General features: G+C 41.3%; 1 protein-coding gene across 1 annotated transcript in view; it reads left to right on the top strand.

Moving 5' to 3' along the window:
* Window positions 1–19040, top strand: part of ITGA9 (integrin subunit alpha 9) — a 218275-nt gene that overhangs the window by 33725 nt on the left and 165510 nt on the right. Inside the window, exons 11-15 of the mRNA XM_085226640.1 lie at window positions 169–263; window positions 2903–2993; window positions 3520–3565; window positions 6338–6492; window positions 13551–13711. Coding sequence (XP_085082766.1) covers window positions 169–263; window positions 2903–2993; window positions 3520–3565; window positions 6338–6492; window positions 13551–13711 — 548 coding nt within the window. The remainder of the gene's footprint in view (window positions 1–168; window positions 264–2902; window positions 2994–3519; window positions 3566–6337; window positions 6493–13550; window positions 13712–19040) is intronic.

The following is a 19040-nucleotide window of genomic DNA, read 5'->3' as shown; positions in this document are numbered from 1 at the left end:
GAAGACTGACCTGCTCTCTGTACGCCTGAATTTATTTCTTCCAGGCCACTCAGGGTGTGTTGTTCCATTACGGCTAAGCTGGTGTTGCTGCAGGTTGTCATCACAAGAGATGGGGGTATTATCCCTCTGCACAGAGGTGGAATGTTTGTCGTATGCATTGTTTTACAGATGTTGCCATCGGGGCACCTAAGGAGGATAACTACGTAGGAGCAGTGTATATTTATCATGGAGATGCCAACGGGATTGTACCTCAGTACTCAATGGTACGTGACGCCTGCTGTCTTTTATAATATCTTACTGAAGTCTCTTTCCTGGGACCTGCAGAAATTAGCTATACGTAGGGGTCCCCTTATAGGTAGCCTCACGCAATTCAAGCTCTGCATTGTTTTCTCAGTTCCAGTTTGATGCTAGCTTCTCCCAAGGCTTGTCTGTATCTATGCTGTAAGGTAAAATAATGTTAGTCAGGAGATATTTCTCACTGTCATTTGTTACTCTTCCTTCTTGTAGCTTTCTGTTTGAAACAGACGAAATCTTGGGGTTTCAATGTCATTTTTTAGAAGTAATAGCTCTATTTGAGGTGAAAAGTTTGCAAAGATCGAGCATATATAAATGATGGAATGGCCAGTGAGAGTCAGGAGGCTGTGCTTTCTTCCCACAAAGACAGACTTCACGAGAAGGAAGAGTACCTAAGTTCTCTTCCATTCTCCCCAGAATTGCCTTTACAGAGCTTGTTGACTTTCTGCTTTGGATATGAGAATACATGACAATGGTGGGTTAAGGGTACCGCCTTTCTGGCCACTGTTAGGAAGTTAAAACTAGACTGGGATATGCTCACACTGCCCACTGTGCCCCCTTGTCTCTGTCCAGCATGTTTCTTTTTTCCCAGAGCCTAAATCTTCCCTCCCTTTGTCCATGTGTTTGAAGTTCTGGCTGTTTTGTTTTGTTGCTGGGTGGGATCCTCCACAGTAAATCAGTTTAAGCAGAATTAAAAGAATTTAGTGGTTATAGTGGAGGCTTTTCTGACAGACCATCGAAGTGCAGTCCTTCTTTTTAGCATGTGTATGTCATGCACTGCTTTTTCAAAAAGGAAGTTGAATGCTTCTTTATGGATACTTACAAAATGCACTAATTTGTGGCACTTGGACATCTCTGCCATTTTTTTGCTGAGAGCTGCTGGTTGTTGGGTTCTTAGGCTGTTCAAAGGTTGGAGCATTTCAGCTCTTGCTGAAAAGGATCAGGAACTTGATAAGGGTTTGGGTTTTTTCTGGGGGGGGGGGGGGGCATTCATAGGGAAATGCAGCATTTTTGGAAGAGACCAGATCAGCAGGGCGATAGGGAAAGCATCCTTCTTGCTATCTTGCCCTCCCCATTGGAGCAGCAAAGGCAGCAGACACAGTGCATGCCTCTCCACTTGACCTGGAGGGACAGAACCCAGTTCCAGAAGGTGACAGGGTGCCTTGACACAGTGCCCTCTCAGGGAAACAATTTTTGTGCCATTTCTGAGGACCAAAACACCACCAATTCACTTCCTGTGTGCAACACCAAAAACTTCGTATAACTTCACTTTTTTTACCCGTCTGCCCTGGATTTGAACCTAAAGGTGAAAGGGTTTGTATCTTATTACTGTACCCCCGAGCCATCTTAATGTGCTGGATTTCCTTGATGAAATCAGCCAAGAGAGGTGTGTGATGGTGGCTGCAGGGTATGCATTTTCACTCATTTATTTTTGTTGGCTTTTCTGATCATTGGTGCTGCCTTAGGTTACCGTAGTACTTCTGCCTTCTGTACCGTAACAACCTGCAGGTGGCTGTTGGCATGTGATAGGCAGGGTTTACCACACTAACTAGGAACTCCTGCCCCAGAATGTGATGTAATGTGGGGAGGAAGTGCCCTCCAGTTGCCTTATCTACCCGTGGGTGGGGGACCAGGGTCTGAACGTGACAGAGCACTGGGATCCTTTAAGCTGGCTGTCAGGATGCGGATGCCAGAATGTCTTTCTTCCCCTCACCTTGACTTCCTCTTTTCCACAAAGTTCCTGTCTGACCTTTTGTCAAATATTGTGCAGGAAGATCCCATGGGCCACATGTCCCACGCTGTGAAGAACCACCAACAGCCTCACAACCGTATGGTGGGATGGGTTTCTTCAGTCTGCAGCTTCTGTAATCAGATGCTGGTTTGAGTTCAGGTCTTGCGTTGGTGGCCCAGCATAATGAATAAGAGCTGTGAGACATCAGATTGCCATAGAGAAAGAGATTTTGATGTATTAATTTGCTTTAGACAAAGGCATTTACATTTCAAGCTGTTTAGAGAAAGTTTTTTGTTAGTAATTAAAAGAAAGAAGTGATGTTAGAAGCTAATTAATCTCCGCGTTGGGGAGGCAGAAATGAGATACAGCTTCCAAACTGACACAAAATACTACATAATAGTTGATGAAAAACAGAATTTTCAAGTGGGGTGGAAATTAATCATTTTGACTTGGAGTATGCTAGCAAACTTTGTGAAAAGAAATGGTTGCACAGGATTTTCTGTTTCTCTTAGTCATTAATTTTGCAAAGATGCTGCTTCAAACTTTTACTTACATAAATGAAAGTAATGAGGAAAAAAACCCAACAACGAAAAAAGGAAAATCTCTGGGGCACAGTTGAATTTCCTCCTTTCCCCCATGAAACATGTTTGATGTACTCTTTATTTGTCTTGGGTCTGCATGAGGGCTGCAATGCAGGTGTGTGTTCGGGTGTAAGCCAATGCTGGCCTCTCCTAGCCCTGAGCAGAAGGGCTTCCTGCAGATGTGTGGCACTCCCAGCCCATGAAAATCAGGCTCCAAGGTTTTTCTTTTTTTTATCAGAGGCATCTTTGTGTTACTGCCTGTGAGTGATTTCACTTGGTATGTTTTCCACTGCAGAAGCTGTCTGGGCAGACGATAAACCCAATGCTGCGGATGTTTGGGCAGTCCATATCAGGGGGTGTTGATATGGATGGCAATGGTTATCCAGGTATGTGTGCTACTTCACAGCAACACGACGGAGAACAGCAGAGCTGGTAGTTTCCAGGTTGCTAGTTCTCACAGCCGTAGGAGGCTGTTGATGTTTTGTGTTCCTGCCTACTCCCTGTGTTATCTAAAGCTCCTGATAAAAAAATTTAACTTGTTTCTTAGCTCAGATGTTTGGGCAGTCATGGTAACAAACTCAGATATTAAAGTAGGGAGTGCTTGATATCCTGACAAGTGTCGTAAGTTGCTTGGAAAGCTGCTCAGTCATGATGATAAATTTACAAAAATGTAGTAATAATAATAATAATAATAAACAAATTCTGAAATAGAAGTGAAGTATTGTTGCAGACTTAATCATGTAATTATAATGTTTTGGACACAATAAGGGACTAGCTGGTTGATTCTAGCCAGGAAGGCATTTATTTTTCTAATACATGCTTTGTAATTTACAGACTGACTTGTGATAAGTGAATTCTGCGTCTCTCTTGTCTAAATTGTCTCTCATTGTCTAAACATTACAAACATTTCAGATATGACTGTTGGAGCCTTCTTGTCAGACCATGTTGTACTATTAAGGTGAGATCGCTGTCTTTTTTGCCTCATTGCTGTTTTAATTTTATTTCTGTGCTCTGTTTGTATCTAATGTGGTCTATGTCCTCTATCCTACAGATTTTCTCCTTAATTTATTGCAGTCAGAAACAGCAAACTGGATTGTTTTTCAAGCGTAGCATTACACCTGGATAGTACTGAAGAACATGCATTTTAATTTAAGCAGAATTCTGAGGGATAACCATAGGCTTCTCAGGGCTGTGAAGAAACCAATGGGTTAAGGAGATATGTTGCATCTCAGTGCCTTTTGAGAAAGGTCACTCCAAGTTTGTGAGAAGTTTTTTTTATTGTTCTTGTATGTACATAAAGTACATAAACTATGATTTAAGGGAACAGAGCATAGCAAAAAGCCAGCTGCATATGATGCCAGAATTTAATTCTGCAAGTTACAGTGAGACGCAGAATGAAGTAAGACTCTTCAAGGAAATTAAATACAGAGAAGTTAATACACACAGCATTTGGGCTACTGTTCAGTTGTAGGCATTAAATGAAATTGCTTATTTCATCAGATGGAGAGAGATGTGACAACTTGGTTGAGCAAATTACTCAAGTGGGAACAGACCGTATGAGCAGGTTCGAGGCCCACAGACCTAGGGAAAGGAATAGGAAGTTTTAATTTTGCCAATGACTCCATTATTATACTCGTAAATATTTAATAGAAAATTTCTACCAGTAACTAGGTGTCATTAGAAGTGGAAATACCTACGTCTTAATGGAAGATACAAGGGTGTGGTAAGGCTATCCAGACAAATGCTTGAACTACTGAACAGATGTGCCAGCCTGCCTCCTGTTAAAAGCAGGGAAATCTGGGCTCTCTTTCCATTTGAGAAACAAGAAGATAGAGAGACAGGGAGAAAGAAATGACAGGTGTAACAGTGGTCAAGTCTTTTGAAGGGCTTTCTATCATCCTGCAAGCAGAGGCAACCAATTGCCTCTCTGTAAAATGCTGTGTGAAGACCTGAGATAGGACCTCACAGCCCTGCTTCTATGAAACTACTTAAAGAACAGCTGTGTAAGGTTCTCCTGCCCTGTTGTTCCTTGCAGAATGGAGAAAGGCAATCAGAAAGATAAGGCAGTGTGCATTGCAGCAGTGTAGTGATCTCCATCAAAGTGTTCAGTTGCTGCCTCTACATTTCTGGGGAGATTTGAGTATTACTAATTATGTGGACAGATTGATTAATGGCCCCTGCTGCCAGTTCAGAGTGTGTCTCTTTAGAGGAATCTGTTTAGATTCAGATTAGGATAAAGAAATCAACTTTTTCTTCTTTCAGAAGCCTTGTAAAGTCTGTTGGCCAAAACCAACAAACGTTTTGCCAAGTGATATTAAAGGCTTTTGCGGAAGGCGTGGGGCATGGGGCAGATTGCAGTTACTGTGTTGCTTGGGTGTGCATTTGGCCATTTAATGGATGTGTTGTGTTGTGTGTGTTTGTTTTTTTCCTATGAATAACCAAGTGAGTTCACATTAAGGACAAATCAGACAGTGCATCATGACTGGATAAATTTCTTCTTTCTAGAAGAAATATTTTTCTAGATCAATTACAACATTTACTTCTTTATTTCTCCCCAAGCATTTAGAGAGTCATTTCCATAGTTTGACGTGCTCCTAGGAATCTCGTTATTTTTCCTCCTTTTTTCTTCTCTTTCCTTCCCCCTGCCACCCCCTACTACTGTATATATTTCTAGGATTAGCATTTATCTCCATCTCGAAAGGCAAACTTAGGCTGTTATTTCAGGCTGTGGTAAAGGAGTCTGAGCAGCTGTCTCAGAGATTGCTGTGAAGCTTGCTCCAGTCAGTATGAATTAGGTGTAAATACAATTCCTGCTCACTTCTCCCCCTCTCCAACACCCCCAGATTAAGTGGCTTGTGGTGTGAGAGTCCTGAAACATGGAGAATAACACTCAGTTCTTGGGATGAAGTCTTGCACTGGGAGCAGCTCTGTAGAACCTGAATTTCTGAGCTGCTTTTCCCTACCAAGCTGGCAGCATCTCTATGCCTTGTGAGAGGGAGCACAAGTAAGCCCTGGTAGCCCTCAGCTTGATCTGCTTGATCTCTTCAGCCAGGACCACCTGTAGCAACAGCTTGGTGCAAGACTTACAGGGCTGGAAAGTTTTCATTCTCAATGCACCAGATGATTCCCAAAACTGAGTTCTGCAGTGTGAATAAAGTGTATGTACAGTCCTTAGCACCTGCTGGGTGAGAATTGCCCAAATGTTCCCTTTTCTAGAAAATGTGAATGTGGTGTTTGTTGACCTTCTTACAACGGAAGAAAGAAACGTGCATAGATCCATATCCCACCTCAACTTTTGAGTCACAGATTTTACTGTAGATCGTTCTGTGGAAACCTAAGGGCTTTGCTTATTCACCATGCAAGCTCCTTTGATAATAGTCTAGCTTGCAAGGGCTTATTGTTTTTATTGCTAATTTTGTTACTTTTTTTCCCATCATCAGGAAGACTTTATGCAACTTTTGATAGAGATAATTGTAACAATTTCTCCTCCTGCCTGTTTGGAGTGTCATGTGGGCATTAAACTTCAAGCTCATGCCTTGATTTTCTTTCAGAACCTAGTTGTTCTTGCCATCTAGGTCAAGGGCTAATTCATTTTAAGAGTTCAGATGCAATCTTCTGTTTTTCATGGTTACTTGAAATTGTGCACATTACCAAATGTACTTTATTTTCCTTTGATTGAGAAACTTCTCTCTGAATGATTCTTCAGTTCAGCTTTTGTATTGATCTCCAGATCCAGACCTGTCATTACCATGGATGTCTCCATTTTCCTGCCAGCATCCATCAATATCACAGCTCCGCAGTGCCATGACAGCTTGCAGCCTGTGAACTGCCTCAATGTCACAGCGTGCTTTCGTTTCAGCGGCAAGCATGTTCCTGGAGAAATAGGTAAGGTACCTGTGCCAGCCCTCTTAGGCTGACATGGAATCGAAGGCTACCTTTGGATCAGTTACAGACCTTTTCCATTAAAGAATTATTTTTTGAGATGACATGAGGTATGCTGTCAGAGGAAGTTGGAGGCTTCTGAGGTGCTTTCTTTGGCATTTGTCTTAATTTCAACTGGGACAGAATTGTTTTCTTTAGAGTGTCTGGTATGATGCTACGTTTTGATTCTAGGGGAAAAACAATCTTGATGGGACAGCGATGTTTATAGTTGCTGCTAAGCCGTGTATACAGAGCCAAGGCCATTCTCAGTGAAGGGCCCAAGGAGCAGGGAGGGAACAGAATTAGGATAGGTGACCTGAACTGGACAAAGATATCCCATACTGTGTTTCTGAGGGGATGGGGGAGTTCATCTGCCTCTTCTGCTGTTCGGGGAACTAGCTGGGCATCGGTCAGGGGCTGATGAGCAATTGCTTATGCATCCCTTGTTATATACATTATATATAGTCATAACTATTCTCCTTTTCCTTTTCTCGATCTTAGTAAATGCTTTTATCTCAACCCACAAGTTCTACTTCTTTTTTTTTTTTTTTTTTTTTTTTTTAATTCTCTCCCCCATCTCACCAGGAAGCGGGGGAGTGAGTGAATGCTGTGTGGTGCTGAGCCACTTGCCAGGTTAAACCACAGGTTTAACAGCATTCATTTACCTTGTGATGAGGATGAGGTAATATTGGGGTAGTTTTCACTGAAAGAAGAGGAAGGTTTCTTTAGGCTTACTGCAAGGACAGAGACCACAGAATCAACTGATGCTTTGAAAGTTTATGTTCCCTCTGCCTGTTGATAATGCATTTTTGTGTACATATCCTCTATCATTGTTATCAGAAAGCAACTGTGATTTGCTTTGGATGAATAGTCTTTGTAAATCTACAAGGAGCTCTTGAAATGGAGCACTATAAATCTGAACTGCTGGGTGTTATTACTGCCAGACATGAACAAATCCTTTTCAATGCATCAGTTTACCCATCTGTAAAATGATTATAGATATCCCAGAATTCTACTGATTGCAAGAATATCTTCCAGGTTACTTAGTTACTGTAAACCACACTGAGTTTTTTGGGTGAATGGAATTGTATAAGGTATGTAATTGTGCCAACCATTACATCTTGACTGCATTAAATTATTGCTTAGGTCTTTTACATTGCAATGTTTATAAGTCTTAAGTATTGTCTTAAGTTTTATGGAATAGATACAGCGTTTCTAAATACCGTAAAGTCTGGATTTATTTAGCTTAGCCACGCTGTTTTAACTTGGCCATGCTTTAGGAATGGTAATGGTCTTGTTCTCCTACCATTCACATAGAGTAAGAACTAGAAGCAGCTTGTTGGAGTTGCTCTTTGCAGCTCAGCACTCTATCACCTGAAAGCTCAAAAAACAGTTATTGAAGATACCTCTGGATTCTAACAGACAGATACAACTGAAACATCATTTTTTATTTTTGCACTTTTTCCTTCCCTATAAATGATGGCAGACTCTTTGCAGACAAATGCCTGCTTTGATGTAGTGATGTTTTTGTTTGCTTGTTTTTTAGATATTCTTATCTTCTGTCAGTTAGAAACAACTTGTCTGTGAGTGCTCCAGGGGTATTTATTTCTGTCTTTAAATTCATGAGTAGAACTACTTAATATCTCAGTTTTTTGGTGTTTTTTTTTTTTTAATATTTCTAGGGATACTGTTGAAAATGATTTCTTTTGCTTTAATGTCGTATCACCTGTGGCTAATAAATGGTCTGCCTTTGTCTCATTTTAAATACATGTTCCCCTTTTTCACAAAAGGGCTATCTTCTGCTTCACTGCGTCTTGTAAAAGCCAATTGAATTCCTCTGCATGGTCACACAAACTGTACTCTTGATTTTATTGTGGTGAAAGTACATGTGCATCTTCTTTGGTGGGTAACATCTGTCTCATTGCAAGGAATTTTTATTCTATTAAGTAGATGATTATAATACTTCCAACCATTGTCTTTTTATACAATGCTTCTTGTAAAGTGAATAGTCTTGAAAACATTGCAGGCAGAACAATCTGAATGGATAAAAACCCTCAGGGATATGATTTGGATACAGTATCTCAAACAAGCTTTCAGTTTGTAATCTAACAGGCCATTTTAATTATGTTGTAGTTGAAGTGTATCAACTAACAAAGGGTGGAACAATTCATGGAACTATTACAACTGTTCATCTGTGTGGCTGAAGTTGGGGAAAAATATTCCTCTAAGCACATCACTGTCCAGTTTGGACTCTAAAAGGCATGCAGACATGTTGAAATGCTATGGTTAAGTTCTGTGGGAGAGGCATTTGGGATTGTCTCAGCTTCAGATGTCTGGGAGCTGTCTGATAAGTCAGGCAGTGTGAGTACACTGCTCACTGAAAGTGCTGCTCTGCTAAGGGAGCTCCCTTTGTCAGTGTGGACTCTCAAAACTGCAGGTTACTGTCTGGGCTTTTCTCTGACTTTTGGGCAGCTAATGTTGGTTACTTACTACAGAATGTTTAGAAAGTCAAGGTGTATATGCAGGCAGCATTCTTTTGTCTGCAGTGCTTATGTGAATTTGTGATTGTGTCATTAACTGTCTTGGGAAGAAAAGCTATCTTCTCCTAGCAGTATCTCTCACTTGCATGTAAACCATTTCCACTCTTATTTTTTTTCCCCCAACAGCAATTGAAGCACTACTGGTCATGTAATAGCTATCTGAGAGTCAATGTTTACTAATCCAGTGCCTGTATATTTCCTATCCCTTTTGTGTATACTGCTTGCAGACTGTGGTCTTCAGAAGTATGAACTTACAGTAGAAATGATTTTGCCTGAACAGACAGCCATGCCCAACTGAATCATGTGCTCTGCTGTAAATGCCAAGCATTGTCCATCCCTCACTCTCCCTCAGTGCTAGCTGGAGGGCTGAGCATCCGCCAACAAACACAGCCAGCCACTGGTATGTCTTGGATTTGTGAGAAATAGAGTGATTTGTCAGCCCCCCCCAGACTTTAAGTATTTGTAGAATAATTCTCTCCTCCTGCGTCAGCTGCTCTCACAGGGTGAGAAGGAAAGGAAATAGCTTTACTGGATTAGGTAGATATATGTATTACACACAGTTTAATAAAAGAAAAGGAAGAAAAAAAAAATCCCATAGCATCTTAAAGTGGTAGAAAATATTCTGTCCTCCTCTGTTAGCTTCTACACTAGGAAGTAGGTTGAGTTTATTTCTGATACAGCTATTGGCATGTAGCATGGCTGCATAGCAGGGTGATGTGGGGCTACAGGAGGCACGAGAAGTACTGATGAAGACAAGAGGGACTCTGGCATGTCCTGGAAATAATGGTCAAAGACTCCTGGGGGGGGTTCTGCACTGCACTGCACAGTCACTGTTATTCATGTCATCTTTTATGGGCTATACTGAGGGTTTGTAAGCTCAGAATGGCCATGGTGTTGTTCAGTAATGTTTCATGCTTTGCCTGGCTGCAACTACATCTCATGTACCTGAGCATCAGGCTGAACTGCAATTCAGAAAAGGCAAGGGTGAGAAGTCCTTTTCTAGCCTGGATGAGCAGGATTCAGCAGCCTCTTCAAACGACATACTTCTGAGTGACAAGAACAAGAAACAGAAGCTGCTGGTATCTCCATGCATCAGTTCCTTTTATTGCATTCAGTCTGTCTAGAGAATGGATTTTAACTTGTGGCCGTGATCTGGATAATTTCCTGTACAAAATTAAAATCTAAAAAAATCAGTACCAGTAGATGGATTAGTTGAATTTTAGTTGCTGCAAAAACAGAAGTTTTTGGGTATTTGGCTACAGTTAGATACCTTAGGTAATTCTTCAAACTTTCTCCTTCACTCTTTGCTTCAGATGTGCATTGCTTGTGTGTTGATACATTTCTGGGGCAGTCCTCATGCTCCAGATGTTGTTGTCTGAGAGTCTAGATTGAGATTTAGTTCAGAATAATGGATTGTTCCATATTTTTGCCCTGCTTTGGCCTGTTTCTAGGATTGAAGAAGCATGCCTGATCCAAAACCTGACAAAAGTAGGCACTCTTCTTCTTATCTGTATCCTGCTGTAGTTTGGTGCAGCAGTGTTATTTCTGTCTCATTTTTCCCATCCACTTGGATGCAGGCCTGAATCACTGCTACCCTCTGAGTACCTCAGCAGCATTGTTGCTTTAGGGATATGTTTTTCAGTGCGTGCTTGGGGCAGCTTAGATAACTCCCTTCTTAGAAGCTAGGAATGACACAGAGAAAATTTGAAAGAAGAAAAGAAGGCTTTCTGGGAAAGGATGGAAGGGAATGTCCTGTGTGTTGCCATTTGCCAAACTTTTTAAATAGCTGTTTTGTATTTAAGAGTTTTCTCTGTGAGCACAGTTCATAAATAATTTTATTCTCACAATTATTGGTATGGAAGATGAAGAAACACATTCCTCTTACAATGACTTTTCATTATCATTTAAGAAGTTCTTTAATTTCTCCATGTGCTCTCCAACCCCAGGTCAGTGCCAGTCTGACAGGACATGGATGTGCTTATTCCATAGAGCATGCTGAACCCTGCTTTTTGTGCACCATGTTATCCTCTGAGTGGGCTGTGAAGATTTTTGCCTAGTGGCTGGGGATTTACAGGCCCTCCATTTGCTCAGCCTGCAGCGATTCTTGCTTCAAACCATAGGATGCTGCTGCTCTGTTTCCCCTCCTCTGCTCACTTCTGTCTTCTTCAGGGCTGCCTGCTTGCATGATCTGCTACTTAAGAATGGAAATCCACTATAGAAATGCTATTTGCTCAGCAGGTATGTTGCAGTGGTGGCCAGGCACCAGTTGGAGTAACTCGCTTGCCCTGCTGGCTGGTGTTTGTCTTGCGGATGTGACCCGCAGTTTCCCAGGAGGAGCTGTTATCGATACCTCCTAGGCATGTGGGAAAGGAATAGTTACTGGAAAAATGAATCTGTTCATCTAAGCTCATCAAACCCATGTTAGAGTTTTACTTTAATTGCCTGAAGTGAATAGGCAGATCCCCAGAAGCATTGCTAGCTATGCTTAAAGCTGCCAGAGGAGGACTTGAGGGCATTACCTGCAAGAGTTAAATCTCCTGCTGGGGTGAGAAAGAAGAACTTAAACCACCAGGAGGGATGAGTCTGCCAGTTATTCCCCCTCCCCAGTGGCTTTTTGGAAGCAATGAGGATGGAGAAGGGGGTGAGGGGAAAAAAGTCTTACTCATGATAATTCAGTTTTTCCACTGATGTGTCATCATTGGATATAACATAGAAACAAGTTGTCAAAATAAAGGGGAGGTGGTGGCCGGGCAGGAGGGGGATGGGAACGGCGCGGTTTGATTGAAAACATCCACTGCTGCTGTGGTAGCTGGAAACGTTCTGCTTGAGGCCTGGTACGGGGCTGGTGGCGGGATGCAGCCTTTCTCAGGGCCTCACCAGGCAGCCCCTCTGGCCACAGTCTGTCTCTCTGGCCTCAGAGTCTGTCCCTCTCTGGAGGGATGTGTGGCCTTGCAGGCGCAGGCTGGTCTGGGTCTGCTGGCAGAATTCCTCAGTATCGCCAAGAGGATGGAGGCACAGCTTTCAGCCTGCACGCCTCAATGTGGGGTCTTGGAAGCAGAAAAGGGAAAAATCGGGGATGGGTGTGGGATGTGAACACTTCAAAGGGAAAAATTGGAGACTGCTGAGATTTCAACCAGGCCAAACCCTGAGCTTCTGATCAGAAAGCATCATACAGCAGCACAGTCAGGCAGGGAGGGTGTGACCCACACAGACTTCTGCACCAAGTTTCGTGCTATTGTTAAATGAATTCTTCATAGTAATGAGAAATTAGTGAATAAGGGATTAGTGGTGATTGCATGGGCGGCAGCATTAATTTTGAGAAACGAGTTCTCAGTGATTTTAAAGAAATATAACACAAAACAAGCAGCAAACAACAACAAAGAGCCTTTCCTGAAATTAGGTAGAAGACCTCACTGAGTCTAGTCATATATTACCTTCATGCTGGTTTTTGTATAGAATTCTAGATTAAAAAAATTTATATATAAAGGGAGCACTTTATCTAGCATCAATTACCAAGAATTTAAAACATGAATAAAAAAGTAATAATATCACAAACACTCTACTTATATAATTAATCAGCACCAAAGGTGTTGCTGGCTGTGGTGTACAAAGATAATTAGCTAACTAAGCTTATAGTGGATCAATCTCATGGTACTGCCCTTACTGTCTTGATGGTGGCTGAAATTGGTACGGATTATGGCCTGCCTTTCCTCTGTCTGCAGCCAGCAGCAGAGCAAGCTTTCATGCTTCTGTTGTTGTTTCCCTGCTCTTGTTGACAGAAAAGGTACAGTCAGTTTGATTATTTCATTGCTATACTACTCCTTGATGTAGCAAGTTTTCTTTTGGACACAGATACATCCAGCTGCAAATCCATCCATTGTGTTAAGCTACCTGTGCTGTAGAGCAGCAGGAAACAGGATTTAGGGAGATACAGCTGGTTAGTCTCTAAGGATTTCTAAGCTCCCAGGAATCTGTACTGGATACCAAGTGAAAGGCAGCAATCTCAAGTTAAGGGCTAAATGCAAAGATGACTGTAAGTGAACAAAAGTAACTGTTAGGAAATTCTGCATCCTGACTGGCTTGTATATAGTTTGTCCTTTTGTATGAGGAAGGCAAAGCTTGAGGTTTTTGTTGTTGTTTGTATTGTGTTTTTGCTTTTTCTGTTAACAGCATAATTAATGATTTTTTTTTTTTAATTGAAGTGTGCATGTCTAGGTATGTTTTTATATGACTTCCTACTTCTGCTCAGCATCCTTCAGGAAGGGCTGGGAAACCAGTGGCACAAATCCTGGGAGTATGTCAGTAATTAGATTTGGTTTTGCACAGCCACAGGAAACTTTGTGATTGATTGAGGACCTGCAAGACCTGACCTTTATTTAAGTATGCGTGCCTCAGGGGCAACAGGATCCATTGATAGGTGGCTGAAGTATGGCTATTGTTCACTTACATCCTTTGTTTTCTTCTTTTTCTTTTTTGAAACAGGTTTGCTTTATAACCTGACTGCTGACGTAGCAAAGAAGGAAAAGAGCCAACAACCCAGAGTTTACTTTGTGACTTCTGGAGAGACGGTGGGACAGATCACAGAGAAGTTAGAACTGTCATACATGCAGGAAAAATGCAGGCATTTCCTAGCATATGTCAAGGTCAGTTCATTCCTATCTTTATCTACGTTGGCCTAACTGCAGTTACACCTATTCATATTTTTATTTTTATTTTTTTTCCAAAATAGCCAATTAAAGTGGCGCAGCGTGGCTCTATACACACTTAGTTTTTCTACCAAGTGGATGAAGTTTTTTGAGTGGGACATTTGAACTTCTTGTTTGGCATGGCTTGTCAGCATGAGCATACGCTGTTGGGCTTCTGAGACTTAGTGTGAGGAATATGTATTTGATTTACTTTTCATCTGGTACATTTCCTTTGTCTTGCTTTGTTGTTACCATCATTTTACTCAAAATAAGGAGGCAAAGTTTTATTTTGGCAGGAGCAGCAAATTTGGTGTATTAGTTTTGCAAGGTGTTTTCCTTTGAACATGGAGCTGATACGGGGATCTGCATGGGAATGCCAGGATTATGTAGGACCTGTCCTGAAGCTGTTGCACTCTCAGATTTGAAAAGCACACCAGTTTTCATTTGGACTTAAAAATACTAGTGGGATAACTGAATTTCATCTGTATCGTGAACCTAGGGAATATAGGAAGCACTTTCCAGAGATGGTGGGACAGAGAGGGTGTGTGTTCTTCAGGTGACAGAACTCTTCCAGGCCTGCTGGGAGTGTTATCGTTGCTCATAAGTGGCTGCTGAAGAAATGCTGTACAAATGGCATTTTGTAAACAGAATTTTTTTTTTAGTATGCTCTCTCTATATATAGAATGGATTTGAAAATCATATAGAAAGGAGACTTACCTTTTAAGCAAGCCTAAGTCTTGGAAGCACTAATCTGTACCACCACCCTAGAGAGCAGTATGAGGTAGTATGATTGTGTGGGTGAGTTTCATATCCTTCTTGCTGAAGGACAGATTCCCATAGAAATGTATGACCTAACCTCGGAGGATGTCAATTGGTACTGCCTTATTTTTGAGAAACCAGTGGGTCCAAACATCCCTAAATGTATAAACTTTTCCAGGAAACTACTATGTACCTAAAATATCATGAGAATGGGAGATAAGGTTCATCCTTTGACTTTATCAACATTTTATGCATGGTTGTTGAGGGAAAATAAAATAAATAAAGGGACCACCACTAAGGAAATGATGTCATCTTAAGTGTATGGATCTCTGAGAAGTGACTAGATATCTTTCATGTTTTTTTTTCTTTTTTTTTTCTGTTTGTTTCTGGAGCAACATTTGGTTTCTGCTGAGGAAAAGCTTGTGATGGAAAATGTAGACATAAAGTTACATTTTCTAAGTAAGAGTAGCTATGAATTTAATAATTCTGATCTTTCTCAAATAAGCACATCTGTTCAGGCTTCCATGTATTGAGTTTAGGTGAAAAGGAGCATGTCCCTTTCTATCTTAACCCAATAATGATTTCTTTCACACTAGTCCTATTGAAGTTTTTGGCTACTATACAGAATATATTAAAAGGCAACATATGCCCAAAAAACTGTTATATTTAATGTAGCATTTGCAGCTGATCTTGGGATTGCAAAGGTAAGAACTATTTTTTTCTGGAAAGTTTCTGGAAAATTTGACTTTTATAGTTAATACATCTAAACATTTATAAATGTTTCTCTTAACTTAAAACAGCTGGTTAAAAAACAAGGCTGTTGGCTTTGTATTTTATTTAAGTGGCTATTTTTCACAGTTGGAAGAATTGCAGGAAGTGTCATTTCTGTATGCAAACGGAGAATGCAAATAGTGGAGAAGGACAATCCGTGTAATTTCATGGGAAAGGTGATATCCTGAGACTATGTGACATTAGAAACATCAAAGGGAGACCTACAGACTCTGGAGGAGTGGAAATAATGAGGTCATGATCTCTCACTGATATCCTTAAGTAACAGCTAGTTTAAAAACAACAACAAAAACAAGACAAAAACCCCAAACTTGAAACATAAGGAAGTGTCCAAAACTCCAACCGAAACTTTCCTCGATCACAAAGTTTTATGATGGAATTGATGATTAAAGGCCTGGGCTTAAAGTATTTTTTAGTAAGTCTTTTGCTTAAGCGTTCTTCTGCCCTTTGGTTTACTGTTGCCTCCCTGGCTAATGAAGTTGTTTGCACTTGCATCCTTAATCTATTCGCTTTATTCTGTGTTTGAGTCCCTGGTGATAAATAGACCTATAGGTTAATATGAAGCTGTCAGTTCTGTAATACCTGTGATGAAGGATAGAGATCCTGACTGGACTTGTGCATGACCTCATGTGCCAGCTTGACAAACCATCCTAGGTAAGCAGGGCTCCCAGTCCAATTGACATACAGCACAGATCCGTACATTACCTTAGTTAAATGAAAGCCTGTGCCAAGCCTTGCTGGGTGACACTGTCTTAGCAACAAGTAGCTACTGCATGCTGGTGACGTAAAACTGAAGGACTAAGGAGACTCATGGAAGAACTAGGTTTGTACAAGCTCGCTGTGATCTCTTTTGAGATCTAAGAAGACACCAAGGAAACCAAGCACTAAAGAATTGAAGGCTGCAAATGAACTGGCAAGGATAATGGTTAAATCATTCTGTAGTTAAGAATCCTCACTGTACTGATCGTGACTTGTTTTCTATTTGTTGTCTCTCATGACAGGAAAAACCTTACTTGTGCTACTGAATTTGAGTGTTAAAGTCTGTCTTTCCTTGTAAATATGTGGCTGATATAAATGGTTATCAAAGCTTGTAGGTTATGTCTAGCTCAGAACTTGATCTTGTACAAGGCAGGCTACTGAATTACAGTTCAAATTGGTAGAGTTGTGGTAGTTCTTCTGGCTGAGGTCAGAGAAGGAAATGGAAATTCTTTTTGAATCAATGAAAATGCTTGATTGTTTCAGCACTGGGTGTGGGGAAGTAGAGGAGAGCCTCAGTTTCTTCCCCCCTCTGTTGGAAACTGCTTGTTGATTTCTAGTTCAGAAAACCCTAACATTTTAGTATGCATTGACAGTAATTTCCAATACTCACAGTGCCTCAGATGTTACCTGCAAGGGCTGCATTTAACTTAAACAACCTTTGGAGATTTGACTGGTAGTAGAAAATGAAGAGCTGGTACAAGTTAATTATGACCTTCAGAAGTATTGCTGATTTTCTCGTGATACTGTGTAGATGCTGCTTATTCCCTCTCAGGAGATGCTTTGCTGCTGGGTGGTTACTCCTCTGTCTTTGATGCCAATACAAACCTTCTACTTCAACAGTGGTGAATCCAGTAACAGCTTTTGTGGGTTCCCTTAATATTAAGGATGTATTTGTCTATGTACTGGGCAAGAGAACTTGATTCAGACAGCAAGGTAAGCTCTATGTGCAGGTTTATGTGCAGCCAAATATTGTTGTCCTTGATTTACCACAAAAATCACAAGGAGGATGCTGGTGAAAGCCCCATGTGTGATTCCTACATGTATTAAAGAAGCTCTTAGTGGTTTCCTAGCTCACTGTATGCCAGCCAGCTAAGCTGTCTCTTGCTATCACTCTGTTGTCTATGTGCAGTGTGAGGGCTGTAAGAGCTTCAAACACCATGAGCAGTCCTGGCACAGGATTAAACCGACCACAGCATTTATATTTTCCAGAGATCTTTATCTTCATTGACTGTCTGGTTGTTGCAAGCAGTCTCTTGTTGCTTGTCATATTAACTCTTACTGGATCCAGTCATAACTGGAAGGGAGGATGGGGCTGAGAAGTGATGAGACTTTTCATAACAGCACATAAGTGAGAAGCTCATGCTGTTTGTACAGCCAGGGTTGGAATAAAATGTTACCTTTTGAGTAAAAACTGTACAACTCCCTGTTTTGTTCACTGCTGAACTCTGTAGCCAAAGGTTTTCCTTTTTACACATCTCACCTCTGTCTGCTGTGCACAGCTGTTATATCAGGTCCCTGAAGATACTCTGAGCTGCTGATCTCACACAACTTTGTCTGTAGTACTCACGAAATTGAGTCGCTGTATGTGATTGTGATTGTTTTTCCCTGTGTAGCTCTTTCATCTGTCTGAGAGGGATGCACATGTTTTATTCTTTTATTCTTAATCCGCTGTACTCTGCTCTTTCCTAGAGTCTGGCTGGCAAAGCATTCTGCCCCACTGTCATGTGTAATATTGAGATGACTTCACCTTGATCATTTGCCAGACTTCTTCATGAAAGCTGCCTGACAGTGAATTAACATCTCTGTGTTAAGGTTTGACAAGCATTGTTACAGGATGTAGGGAAACGCCCGGAGACATTTAAGCTTATTTTGAAGTATTTATTTATTTTTAATGGAGAAGCACTCTCATTGGATTTGGTGGCTGCAGGCTGAGCCTTGTTGCTCATGTGTGTTGAGACCTTCTCTGAGAATCTGGTGTTGTGAGAGATTGTGTGTTGGGCATGGATGATAACCATGCTTTGCAGGGGAGGAGGTGAAAACCAGTGCCTGGTGAATTACAGCTCCCCTGGGTAGTGACCCAGCTGTCCTGCTTGCTTCTCTGAGGGAGAGGAGAGAAACTGGAGCAAGTCAGGGGATAATGCCTGAGGCACAGAGTCATTGCACAGCAGCAGCTATGAAAACTTAGTCATGATTATCTAGAATTTCACAGGATTTAGACGACTGGGCAAACAAGGGGAGCAGTGACCTATTCCAGTCTTTAGCAGGAAGTTTAAAGTCACTAAGAGAGACGAAAGCTGCTGTGTGCTATTGCCAGCAATGATGACTGCAGTGAGAGACAGCACTAAGACCAATACCAGAGTTGATATCTTACGACTTGTTCCTTTTTGTTTTATTTATATTTTTTTTCCCCCCATTGCTGAGCCAGTGGGAAAAACTGTCAGGCTGATCCAGATGCAGCCATAGCGTACGTTCAGTATTAAAGGCTGAACATTAAAGGCTATTAAAGCACATCTTCTGGGACAGTTCTGTTTTCCAAAACTGCAAAGTGTGCTTGTAATCTATTAATGCAGCCTGGCTTCCCTCCGGCAGAATGAAATACATACTGTCTTGGCAACGTGAATATGGTGTGTTTTGTCACCTTGCTCTGTGATCAAAACTCTCCTTTTGGGGACCAAGCAGAGGAGAAATTGTGTGCTTGTTCTCAGACCCTCACGCAGGTGAGGGAAGAACTGCTGTGTTATTCTGGGTTCTTTTTCATTGTCTCTTAAATGCACCAGAAAGACTGTTAGGAGGTGGCAAGAAGGCTGACACCTTTAAGCATTAGCAGTATCAAAATTTAAATACTAGTAATTATCATGGGGTTGGCTTTTCCAGCAGCTTTTTGCAGGATTCATCAAAAGCAAGTTCCAGATCAAATTCAAAACTGTTCCATGCAATCTGGCCAAACTGAAGCAGCCAAATTTTCCTGGCACTCATGCCC

This window comes from Meleagris gallopavo, chromosome 6 (assembly GCF_905368555.1).
Source record: "Meleagris gallopavo chromosome 6, MGAL_WU_HG_1.1, whole genome shotgun sequence".
NCBI classification, from domain to species: Eukaryota; Metazoa; Chordata; class Aves; order Galliformes; family Phasianidae; genus Meleagris; species Meleagris gallopavo.
Note: the sequence above shows the minus strand (reverse complement) of the source record. Positions and strands in the feature narration are given on the sequence as shown.